The sequence below is a fragment of the Neophocaena asiaeorientalis genome, unplaced genomic scaffold, assembly GCF_003031525.2.
Source record: "Neophocaena asiaeorientalis asiaeorientalis breed wild unplaced genomic scaffold, Neophocaena_asiaeorientalis_V1.1 scaffold138, whole genome shotgun sequence".
Taxonomy (NCBI): domain Eukaryota; kingdom Metazoa; phylum Chordata; class Mammalia; order Artiodactyla; family Phocoenidae; genus Neophocaena; species Neophocaena asiaeorientalis.
This window is the reverse complement of record NW_020172632.1, coordinates 4,078,605-4,091,243: the sequence shown is the minus strand read 5'-3', so window position 1 is coordinate 4,091,243 and position 12,639 is coordinate 4,078,605. Positions and strand designations below refer to the sequence as shown.

At 35.1% G+C, this 12,639-nt stretch overlaps 1 protein-coding gene across 3 annotated transcripts in view; it reads left to right on the top strand.

Annotated features, from left to right (window-relative positions):
• The window catches only part of EPS15 (epidermal growth factor receptor pathway substrate 15), a 160,685-nt gene that overhangs the window by 42,647 nt on the left and 105,399 nt on the right, over window positions 1-12,639 (top strand). For all 3 annotated transcript variants that reach the window (XM_024739268.1, XM_024739269.1, XM_024739267.1), the window contains 4 exons: window positions 383-478; window positions 2,427-2,492; window positions 3,649-3,774; window positions 6,201-6,260. In XM_024739268.1, the coding sequence (XP_024595036.1) occupies window positions 383-478; window positions 2,427-2,492; window positions 3,649-3,774; window positions 6,201-6,260 (348 nt within the window). The remainder of the gene's footprint in view (window positions 1-382; window positions 479-2,426; window positions 2,493-3,648; window positions 3,775-6,200; window positions 6,261-12,639) is intronic.

Genomic DNA, 12,639 nt, shown 5'->3' with positions numbered 1-12,639 from the left:
TTTTTTTTTTTTTTTTTTGCTGTACGCGGGCCTCTCACTTTTGTGGCCTCTCCCATTGCGAGCATAGGCTCCGGACACGCAGCCTCAGCGGCCATGGCTCACGGGCCTAGCCGCTCCGCGGCATGTGAGATCTTCCCAGACCGGGGCACGAACCCGTGTCCCCTGCATCGGCAGGCGAACTCTCAACCACTGCGCCACCAGGGAAGCCCTAGAGCAAGTTTTTCAAGCAAATGTGCTGTTATATTTGCTGCAACATAAAAATCTTGGAGTAGTTGTGAATTGTTTTGTATTTTCAGATTAAAGGTATGTGTGTAGATAGATAGATGGATGGATGAATGGATAGATAGATAATGCTCTTAACGTTCATACTTTTCTTTCTCAGGAATTCTTTGTTGCTTTGCGTCTTGTGGCATGTGCCCAGAATGGATTGGAGGTTTCACTGAGTAGTTTGAACCTGGCTGTTCCTCCACCAAGATTTGTAAGAAATGCTTTTAAATTTAAATTGTATTTTTAAAAATGATACCACATGATTTGACAATTAAAATTTACTATATTAAAAAATGTTTCCCTCAACCCCTATCACTCAGCTACCCGATTTTCTTTCTTATGGCCACTGCTGTTATTAGTTTCTTGTGTATCTTCCAGTTACTTTATGTGTATATAAAGACATATAAATACCTATATCCTCAGTTTACATTAATTGTAGCATACTATACACATGATTCTATGCCTTTTTAAATAACTTGATATGTTTCGGAGATCTTTACATAAAAGCTTCCTCATTCTTTTTTACAGCTGGATAGTATTTCCGTGCTTCTGTTTACCTTAATTTATTTAGCTTCCTATTGGTAGGCTTTTAGCTTGCTTCCAGTCTTTTATTATTTAAAACATGCTGTAATGAATAATAACCTTGAATCTGTGTCACTTTGCATGTGCAGAAATATATGTGTAACTTCTCAGAAGTGGAATTGCTGTTTCAAAAGTTTGTGCATTGTAATTTTCACATATAATATCTACTTGTCTTCCATAGTGGTTGTATTAGTTCACAGTCCCACCAAACAATTGGTTGAGTGTACTTCTGCTAACATACTGTTGTCAAACTTTTAGTCCTTGTCAATTTGATAGGTGACAAATGGAATATAAGTGTAGTTTTAATTCGTCCTTTTGGTTTTATGGAGTGAAGTTGAGTAGTTTTTCTCATACTTACGAGTCATTTACAATTGCCTTTATGTGAAATGTCTGTTTGTAACCTTTGTCCATTTTTCTTTGGTTGTTTGTCTTTTCTTATTGAATTCTAGAGGCTTTTTATATATTAGGGAAACAGTTCTTTGTCTATATGAGTTGCAAATATTTTCTCCCAGTTTGCCATTTGTCTTTTGACTTTGTGGTCTTTGTGGTGATTTTTTTTTCCGTAAAGAAGTCATTGTTTTTAATGTAAATGAATTATTAGGATTTAAGTTTTTTAATGGTTCCTTTGTTCACATTTACATTAGTCCTGATGTAAGGTATGTGTATGGATTCAAATTTATGTTTCTTCAAGATGGCTACCTTTTAGACTTAATACAGTTTATTGAATAATCAATCTTTTTCATACCGATTTGAAATGCCGCCTCAATCATGTGCTGAATTCTCATATGTATTTTGGTTTTTTTCTGGATTTTTTTCTGTTCATACCCATTGATCTGTTTATCCATATGCTGATCTCACGTTGTTTCAATTATCATATTTGGTAATTTATATCTGATAGGGCTAGTCCTTCCCACCCTACTGCTTTTTTTCAGAAGTTTCACGGCTCCTCTTGCTTGTTTTTAAATTCAGTATTTTAGTATTTTGTCTGAGTATTATGAATTTAACTTCAGTTTTGAGAATTTCTGTACTTTGAAGTTTAGTTGTGGAGTCAGAGGGCTAATTTAGGGATTTGTTGCCTAACTATACTATTATAAAAAATTTTCAAACATATTCATCTGTCTCTACAAGCAAATAAACATAATAACTTGGACATGGTGTTGATAGGTTCATGTACTTCTAACTTAGAAATCTTAAATTGAGTTCTTGTTCCAGTCAGCTTTCCTTAAATAGTGTAGGGAAAAAGTGATCAGTTAACAGGGCCATAAATATTTTTGTTACATTCACATATCTTTATCTTGATTTCAGTTGTAATAGGATTTCTTCTATAAGACTTACAGGTTTTAGTTAGTGCTCCACAGTCATTTAGTCATTTAGTTAGCTCCACTAACTCAGCTTCCTCAGTTTTTGTTTCATTTGTACTCAGATGAAGGTCTAATAGAGTTAATGTAAAATAGTGTCCTTTGTGCATTGAGATCCAACATTTTGTCTGAGTATTTTTAAATCCAAAGATTATTTTCTCCTCATTTTTTATTGATGTGAGGATTTCAGCCCTTCATGTGCTATATTTTCCTTTTTAGCATGATACCAGTAGTCCTTTGCTAATCAGCAGAACTTCTGCAGCTGAGCTCCCATGGGCTGTAAAAGTAAGTAAACTTTGTAACTGTTCTCTCTTTTACTTCACTTTACTTCCTACCTACATAGTCCTTTCCCCCTACTTCCAAAATATATTGCAGTCTGCATTAGACTTTCATTTTTTACTGTGGAGGAAATACTGGTACTAGAAATTGCTTGAGGGATGTTGCAGCTCTGTCAGTCATTTTATGACAGTTAGTATTGGCTTAATCTCATTTCTGTTATAGTGTAAACTAAAAATGATGATCTCATTATCTTGTATTAACTAAAATATTTGATGAATAGGTAGTTTACCCCACTGGTACTATTTCTCGTTTGAAAAGTTCTACTTAATTAATTCTCTTTATGGCTCTAAAACACTTCTTTATGAAATCTTTTTCTAAAATGGGTATTTTGCATTACAGTTATTTGGAGGCACCAAAATGGTTATAGCTATCTTATCAAATTTTAAAAATCGTAATTTTAAAATAGAATATAGCAGATCAAATAACCTGTAATAGATGTGTACAGTTTTGTCAGAAAACCATTTTGGTTTGTATGGCTGTGTCTGCTTGTATGCTATTAACTTTAAAAAGTGTAAGGATCTGACCTTGACTTGGAAAATCATGAACAATAGTTTTTTATGTTATACAAATAACTTTCTGGGATTTTAGAAAATACCTTGTTATTGATAGAAAGAAATCTTGCTTTGGGAAAAATGGGGGAAACTTGATGTCTATTTCTGTGGCAATGATTTCCTTTTTTTTTTTTTTAATTTGTTTGAGTTTGAAATGCAACTAAATACCATGTTTAGAAAGTCATAGAATGTCACTAACTAGCTGTGTGTTCTTATAAAAGTTACTGTTTTGCTTTGGATCTGTTTGAGCGAGAGGGTTGGACTAGATGCTCTTCTCAAAGCCCTCTGATCACTAAAATCTTTTGATTTTTAACCTAATAGTAGAAAGGCAAAGATAGTATTCCAGCTACAAAAGGGATGGAGGGGATTCTAGACTTTTGAGTGGAGTAACTTTTAAATTATTATTTACTATAATATATTTTGATGAAAGTGAAAAATGTTTTTTAAATGATAGTTTTAAAAATGTTGTCTATTCTTTGAAGACTCAATTTTTAAAAATGCAGTTAAATTCCTTTCACCATTATTTAACTTTGATCTTCTTTGTATTATAGTCTGAAGATAAGGCCAAATATGATGCAATTTTTGATAGTTTAAGCCCAGTGAACGGATTTCTGTCTGGTGATAAAGTGAAACCAGTGTTGCTCAACTCTAAGTTACCTGTGGATATTCTTGGAAGAGTAAGATATTAAATTCTAAATGTAACTTTTATGTATTTTAATTTTGTATCTACCAGGAACACTTAAAAACACATAGACCTTACTTTGAAGTTGTATTATAGAATTTTTTGTGTTTTAACTTAATATGTAAAATTATTGCCAATTTCTTTCTTTCTTTGGTTATTCCCTCTAACATATGAGTGTTTGAAATTAGCTATATATAATCCTTTTATGTAGGTCCTTTTTTCTTTGAGCTGTATGCTCTGACCTCCGAATTCCTTGATTTAATTTCCAGAGACCATCAGTATTCTGCATCTGCCATTTACTCTGTGGCTGTATCATACAGCCCGGTTAAAGCAATAGTTTCATCTCTGAAATCATAAATTCTACTCTCTGAAGAGAACTTCTTGTCTTTCTAGATTTCTTTCCTAGATACTTGCAAGACTAATTCTTTGGCCTCATCAAGACCTTTATTTCTATTAATTAAAAAATATATTTATTTATTTATTTTCGGGTGCGTTGGGTCTTCGCTGCTGCTTGCGAGCTTTCTCTAGTTGTGATGAACGGGGTCTACTCTTCGTTGCAGTGCACAGGCTTCTCATTGCGGTAGCTTCTCTTGTTGTGGAGCACGGGCTCTAGGCATGCGGGCTTCAGTAGTTGCAGCACATGGGCTCAGTAGTTGTGGCTCAAGGGCTCTAGAGCGCAGGCTCAGTAGTTGTGGCGCACAGGCTTAGTTGCTCTGTGGCATGTGGGATCTTCCAGGACCAGGGCTCAAACCTGTGTCCCCTGCATTGGCAGGCAGATTCTTAACCACTGTGCCACCAGGAAGCCTGACCTCATCAAGACCTTTAAATCAGACTCTTTTATTTTCCCCATCTTTTGAATTTACTTTTTCCTCATCCGTCCTGGATTTTTTTGGTCCACTGTTTCATGTCAGTATCCTTAGCTTCCTTTGCTGTGTTTTCTAACTTTTCTTCTGCCTGGTGAAAATCCAACCTTGCATGAAGCTAATTATCTGCCTTCTCTCTGGTTGCATTCAGACTACTGAGAAAGTCTAGTAAGATTGGTATCATCATAATTTCATGATCTTCAGCTGGGTTTTCCATACTGCAGCCACTCTTGTGCTGTTTCCATCATGATTTCTCAATACCCTTCTTTATGTTTCAGACCTTATCTGCTCTCATTAAACCTCTAGTCCTTTCTTTAATTCCTTGCTTAGTCAGACTACATGGGGTCAAATCCTGGTTACACCATTTCTTAATTGTATGACCTTGGGCAAATCATTAGAAAACCATGTCTCAGTTTTCTAATCTTTAAAATTAGCCTGGTTCCCAGTTTGTAGGGTTATACAAATTAAATGTGATAATGTATATAAAGTACCTAGCACAGTGCTTGGTACATACTCTTTGAACGGTAGCTGCCATGATCCTGATGATAACGACTTGCCACCACAACACCAGTACTACTGGATCAGTGTTGTATAGTTTAGGTACTCAATAAATATTAATTTAAAAGCTGTTTTCTAATATTGTTTTTCGTTAATTATTTTTCTATTGTGTGATCTGAGTGAGATTTCTAAACTATAAATATAATCTTGTTATTTTTTACTTAAAAGTTACCCTCTTAGGTAGCTTCCCGTTGCATTTAGGAAAAAGTCTAAACTCCAAGGCATTCAGTGACCGGGCACTTGCTTATTTCACTCCTGTCTCTTACCAGTATACCTTCTCTTCCTGTCCCAAGTAAAATTTTGTTGAATATCTTTAATACCTTCATTTCAAGGATTTAACATAGTTTATAGCTGGTCTAAAGCTATGGATTCTACTCTAGAGTTAGACCAAATATACCAGGGCCTTTTAGATTTTATATTTATTTTGTATGCCCTGGACATTAGTTGGCTAATGATTAATAATACAGTGTTCATTGGACACTTATTTCAGATGATTAGAAGTTCTGTATTATAGGGAAAACAATAATGGACTTGGTTGGAAGTCTTCACATTGAAAACTGATTCTGTTACTTAATAATAGTTGTATGATCCTAGATAATTCATGCAGTCTCAGGTCTAAAACAGGTTTTATGGTACCACATGGAGTTGTTGCATGAATTAACTGAGATGTTGTTTTTGAAAAAGCATTATAGTTGTTTAAAGTACTGTGTTACATAATTGTTTTCTTACTTGAGAGGAACAAAATATTTTCTTTAAAAACTTGCAAAGGAATTTCTGTTTAAAAATACTTGGTATTAAGAATTATTATTTCTTTTTACAGTAATGTTAATATAGCATATAATAGTGATTTAATAAAATGGTCAGCATAATTGAAATTTCTCAGAGAAATAGATGTTATAATGTTTGGGCAAAACTTTTTCCTCCATTTAGGTATTGGATGTATACAGTTAGCACGTGAAATGAAAGAATGTTAATCTTTCCTAATTCTTTTCTTTTTAAGGTTTGGGAGTTGAGTGATATTGACCATGATGGAATGCTTGACAGAGATGAGTTTGCAGTTGTAAGTAACATAATGCTTTTGAAATCTTAAACATCTTAATGGTTTTCTCAAGTGAAAATTTCCCCTTTTTATCTTTAGAGGTAAACTACATTTCTCTTAAAATTGGTTGTATGACTGTATTTACCTAGAATTTATAGGTATTCAATAAATATTATTAAACAAATGGATAATGAATGTTTTTGCCATCTTCATTTTATTTGACTTTAAGGTACATAAGAATACATGTTTTGGATAATGTACTCTAAAGATGCTGAGTATAATCTTTTGAATCTCAACGTGACCAGGCATCTCAGTACCTACTTTTGCTGTGGAATGACTTTACTTCAAATATATCCCTGAATTTTCACATTTATTTGATTAAAGGAAAAGATGAAAAACATAATAGTTTCACGTCATTTATGAAGGCAGAGAAAGTTTTGACATCTTGTCTGAAGACATGTTATCCTTAGTAACTGGTTAGTTAATTCTGCATAGAGTTGTTTTCATGGCTTCCTTAAAGGTTAGATAAAACTCTGTTGTGGGGGCTTTCCGCGTGGCGCAGTGGTTGAGAGTCCGCCTGCGGATGCAGGGGACACGGGTTCGTGCCCCGGTCCGGGAAGATCCCACATGCCGCAGAGCGGCTGGGCCCGTGAGGCTATGGCTGCTGAGCCTGCACGTCCAGAGCGGGTGCTCTGCAACGGGAGAGACCATAACAGTGAGAGGCCTGCATACAGCAAAAAAAAAAACCCAAAAAACAAACAAACAAAAAAACTCTGCTGTGAACTCATGAACTGTAAATCTCTAATCCCCCCTTGAATCTCTTATTTGGAAATTAATCTTTTCAAATTTTCTCTATTTTGCTAAGAACTTGTCCATTTCTTTGACTTTCAGATTTGCCACAGATTTGCACTATTCTTTAATCTCTTCTGGGTTTATGGTTGGGTTCCTTTCTGTTTCCAAATCTTAAGTATTTTTGCTTCTTCTCATTCTTTGTTTAATTGGATTTTTTCTGGCCTATTGATCTTTTAAAAGAGCCATCTTTTGGATTTATTTATCTTTTCTATTATGTTTTGACTTTCTGTTTCATTCTTTTCCACTTTTATCTTAATTCCTTCTTTCCAGTTTGTTTTGATTTACTTTTTAAAAAATTTCTGAAGAAAAGTACTAAGTCCCTTTGTTTTTTATCATCTTTAATATGGAAAACATTTAAAGGACGTATTTTCCTCTAAATACAGATTTAGCTGGATTCCATAGATATTGGGACAAAGTGTTCTCCTTTTCACTCCTTTTTAGATAAATTTTAAATTTTCCTTGGTCATCTGTTTAGGAATATGCTTTTTAATTTCAAAGTAGTTAAGTTTGTTTGGTTTTTGTTACCTTTGTGTATACTTTCAGCTTGATTAGATTTTGGCTGGTGAATGTGGTCTTTAAAATTTTGTTAAGGTTTTCTTTGTTGCCAAGGTTGCAACCTGTTTGTACATGTGTTTCCTGGATATGTCAACATTTCTGTTCAGAAGATATTAGACTTCTGTAAATCCATTATACTGATTTTATTGACTACACTTCAGTTTCTCTTTGTCCTTAGTTTTCTTCTTTTTGCCCTTTCATAAATTTTATTCTGTTTATATCCTAGGAGCAAAACAAAATAGGCAGGACACATCACATTTGAAAAAATATATACAGAAACAGAAATTTTTTTCCTTATAAAGACAAAAATTAAAAATTTCAAAGGAGCATTTGTATAAGCATAGTTAAGCTAGGTAGACAATAGCATTATCTTCATTTGGTAAAACAGTAGTATTTCCTGAGGTAAGTGAGTAAACACAGTTTACCTTATGCCCTGAAGCCTTCTCCTAGGCAACTTTTTTTTCTTTTGTAATGAAAGTAAATTTTCATTAAAAGAATAATTTAAGAATAAACACACATTTGTAGGAAATTACTACTTAAAAAATTAATGAACATCCATATACCTTCTCCTAGATTTACTAATTTTAACCATTTTGCCACGTTTGATTTCCTTCTGTATGCATTCCTCAGACATTTTTTCCAACTTTATCCTGCTTAGTGCCTTTAATTTTGAATTCCAGCTTGTGTTATATTAATACTGCTTCTGCTCTCTTTTTATTTGGATTACTTGATATTTCTAATGCTTAAAATGTATCTCTTAAAAATGTCACTGCCGATTTTAATTTTTTACCTAATTTGACAGTTTTTGTCTTTTAAGATAATGAGCTGTGTATTGATTTTATTCCCCCTACCAGATCCTATTTACTTTACATTATTATTTTCTCTTTTTTCCTCTTCCTTATTGTTGCTAGCTATCAAGTTGTGATTCATTCATTTCCCCCCTCTAATCAATTTGGAAATTCTGTTATAATGTCTATTCCATTAATGGTTAATACACCCTTCCTTGTACTTACCATACTTATTGCTCCAGTATTTGAAAAAAAGATTGTTAGCCCTCATTCAAGTAAAATAAGACCTTTAGATTATTTTCACTTCTTTCTCCTTCGCCTCCCAACCTCAGAAGATTTTAGAACATTTTTTGTAACTAAAATTCTAGATTTTACTCCGTTAATTTAATTCTTTTGGTTCTAGGATTTCCTTTGTCAATTTTAATTTAATTTCCTTTTGTCAGTATTAATAGTCTCACTAGCATTCTTCTGGTAGAATTTGCCTAATAAATCTTTTTCCATCTTTTTACTTTCGTGACTGAGGCAATATAGTCCATACTATTTTAAAAAATTTTAATTACTACAACAGAGCCAATGTACCTGAGCCTGCAAGTCACTGATCTTTATTTAGCATCAGTATTTTTAAAAACTGAATATTAAGGGTTCCTTTGCAAATTGAAGTAATTTTTTAAATGCTTTTGCAACAGTAGAATAACTAAACTCTATAAACATTTTAAATTATGTTTCTAAATAAGTAAAGATAATGTACTTATTCATATGATCAGTTCTTTTGGATTATGGCAATTTATACTTGCCAATTTTTGGTTTGTTGAAGTATAACGTAGTATTTTTTCCTTACTTGTTATGTATTATTTTACTAATTAATCAAAACTATTGAACACGAGAGTATTTATGCTTAAGATTTAACTCTAAAATTCTTACCTGTTTAAAAAATATTTATTTATTTATTTGGCTTGTGGGGTCTTAGTTTCAGCATGCGGGATCTTCATCGTGGCATGCGGAGTCTCTCATTGTGGTGCTCAGGCTCTTTGTTCCAGTACGTGGACTTCTCTCTAGTTGTGGCACGTGGACTCAGCAGTTGCACTCATGGGCTCTCTAGTTGTGGCACACGGGCTCTCTAGTTGCGGCACGCAGGTGCCAGAGCGCGCAGGCTCAGTAGTTGTGACATGTGGGCTCTCTAGTTGTGGCACATGAGCTCTAGAGTGCATGGGCTTAGTTGTCGTGGCATGTGAGCTTAGTTGTCCCATGGCATGTGGGATCTTAGTGGAACTGAACCTGCGTCCCCTGCATCGGCAGGTGAATTCTTAACTACTGGACCACCAGGGAAGTCCTCTTAGCCCATTTTCTTTTAATATTTATTTATTTATTTGGCTGCACTGGGTCTTAGTTGCGGCACATGGGATCTTCATTGCTGCATGCGTGGTCTTTGTTGCGACATGTGGGATCTTTAGTTGTGGCACGTGGGCTCTTAGTTGTGGCATGTGGGATCTTTTTAGTTGTGACATGTGGGATCTTTAGTTGTGGCATGTGAACTCTTCGTTGTGGCATGTGAACTCTTCGTTGTGGCATGTGGGATCTAGTTTCCTGACCAGGAATTGGGCCCCCTGCATTATGAGCATGGAGTCTTAAGCACTGGACCACCAGGGAAGTCCCCTCATTTTCTTTTAGATAAAACAGTGCTTTATGTTTGTTTTAAAGACCCAGCATCTGCTCTGTGTTTATTATATTTTATTTTTAAAAAAATTTTTATTGAGGGATTTCCCTGGTGGTCCAGTGTCTAAGACTCCATGCTCCCAATGCAGGGGGCCTGGGTTCGATCCCTGGTCAGGGAACTAGATCCCACATGCCACAACTAAGAGTTCTCATGCCGCGACTAAAGATCCCACATGCCACAACTAAAGATCCCGCATGCTGCAATGGAGATCCCACACTGGCAACGAAGATCCCGTGGGCCACAGCTAAGATCCGGCGCAGCCAAATAAATACTAAAAAAGAATTTTTTATTGAAATCTAGTTGATTTACAATGTTGTGTTAGTTTCAGGTGTACAGCAATGTGATTCAGTTATACATATATATATAAATATATATATTCTTTTTCAACATTCTCTTCCATTATAGGTTATTACAAGATATTGAACATAGTTCCCTATGCTATACAGTAGGTCCTTGTTGGTTATCTATTTTATATATAGTAGTACGTATATTTTAATCCTAATTAAAACTCCTAATTTATACCCCCGCCTTTGGTAACCATAAGGTTATTTTCTATGTCTGTGAGTCTTTTCTGTTTTGTAAATATGTTCATTTGTATCATTTTTTTAGATTCCAGATATAAGTGATATCATATGGTATTTGTCTTTGTCTAACTTACTTCACTTAGTATGATAATCTCTAGGTCCATCTGTGTCACTGAAAATGGAATTATTCCATTCATTTTCTATGGCTGAATAATATTCCATTGTATATGTACACCACATCTTCCTTATCCATTCATCTGTCAATAGACACTTAGGTTGCTTCCATGTCTTGGCTATTTTAAATAGTGCTGCAGTGAACATTGGGGTGCACTCATCTTTTCAAATTATGTTTTTCTCCAGATATATGCCCAGTAGTGGGATTGTATTCATCTTCCTTATCCATTCATCTGTCAATAGACACTTAGGTTGCTTCCATGTCTTGGCTATTTTAAATAGTGCTGCAGTGAACATTGGGGTGCACTCATCTTTTCAAATTATGTTTTTCTCCAGATATGTGCCCAGTAGTGGGATTGTATGATCATATGGTAGCTCTATTTTTAGTTTTTAAGGAACCTCCATACTGTTCTCTGTAATGGCTGTACCAGTTTACATTTCCACAAACAGTGTAGGAGGGTTCTTTTTTCTCCACACCCTCTCCAGCATTTTTTATTTGTAGACTTTTTGTTGTTGGCCAATACGCCCAGTGTAAAGTGATACCTCATTGTAGTTTTCATTTGCATTTCTCTAATAATTAGCGATGTTGAGCATCTTTAAATGTGCCTTTTGGCCATTTGTATGTCTTCTTTGGAGAAATGTCTATTTATGTCTTCTACTCATTTTCTGACTGGGTTGTTTTTTCTTTGATATTTTTTTTTTTTTTGCGGTACGCGGGCCTCTCACTGTTTTCTTTGATATTGAGCTATATGAACTGTTTGTATATTTTAGAGATTAATCCCTTGTTGGTCACATTGTTTGCAAATATTTTCTCCTATTCCATAGGTTGTCTTTTTGTTTTGTTTCTGGTTTCCTTTGCTATGCAAAAGCTTTTAAGTTTCATTAGGTCCCATTTGTTTATTTTTGTTTTTATTTCCATTACTCCAGAAGACGGATCCAACAAGATACTGCTGCAATTTGTGTCAGAGTGTTCTGCCTATGTTTTCCCCTAGGAGTTTTATGGTTTCAGGTCTTACATTTAGTTCTTTAATCCATTTTGAGTTTATCTTTGTGTATGGTATGGTGTTAGAGAATGTTCTGATTTTTTAAAAAATTTATTTAATTAATTTATTTATGTCTGCGTCAGGTCTTCATCGCAGCACGTGGGCTTCTCTCTAGTTGTGGTGTGTGGGCTTCTCTCTAGTTGCAGCATGTGGGCTTTTTTCTAGTTGTGGTGTGTGGGTTTTCTCTCTCTAGTGGCGTGCGGGCTCCAGAGTGTGTGGGCTCTGTAGTTTGCGGCAAGCAGGCTCTCTTGTTGAGGCACATGAGCTCAGTAGTTGTGGTGCGTGAGCTTAGTTGCCCTGCGGCATGTGGGCTCTTAGTCCCCGACCAAGAATCGAACCTGTGTCCCCTGCCTTGGAAGATGGATTCTTTACCACTGGACCACCAGGGAAGTCCTGAGAATGTTTTAATTTCATCCTTTTATTTGTAGATGTCCAGTTTTCCCAGCACCACTTATTGAAGAGACCGTCTTTTCTCCATTGCGTATTTTTGCCTCCTTTGTTGTAGATTAGCTGACCGTATGTGTATGGGTTTATTTCTGGGCTTTCTACCCTGTTCCATTGATCTATATTTCTGATTTTGTGCCAGTACCATACCGTTTTGATTGCTGTAGCTTTGTTGTATAGTCCAAACTCAGGGAGCCTGGTTCCTCCAGCTCCGTTTTGCTTTCTCAAGATTGCTTTGGCTATTTGGGGTCTTTCGTATTTCCATATAAATTTAAAAAAATTTTTGTTCTAGTTCTGTAAAAAATG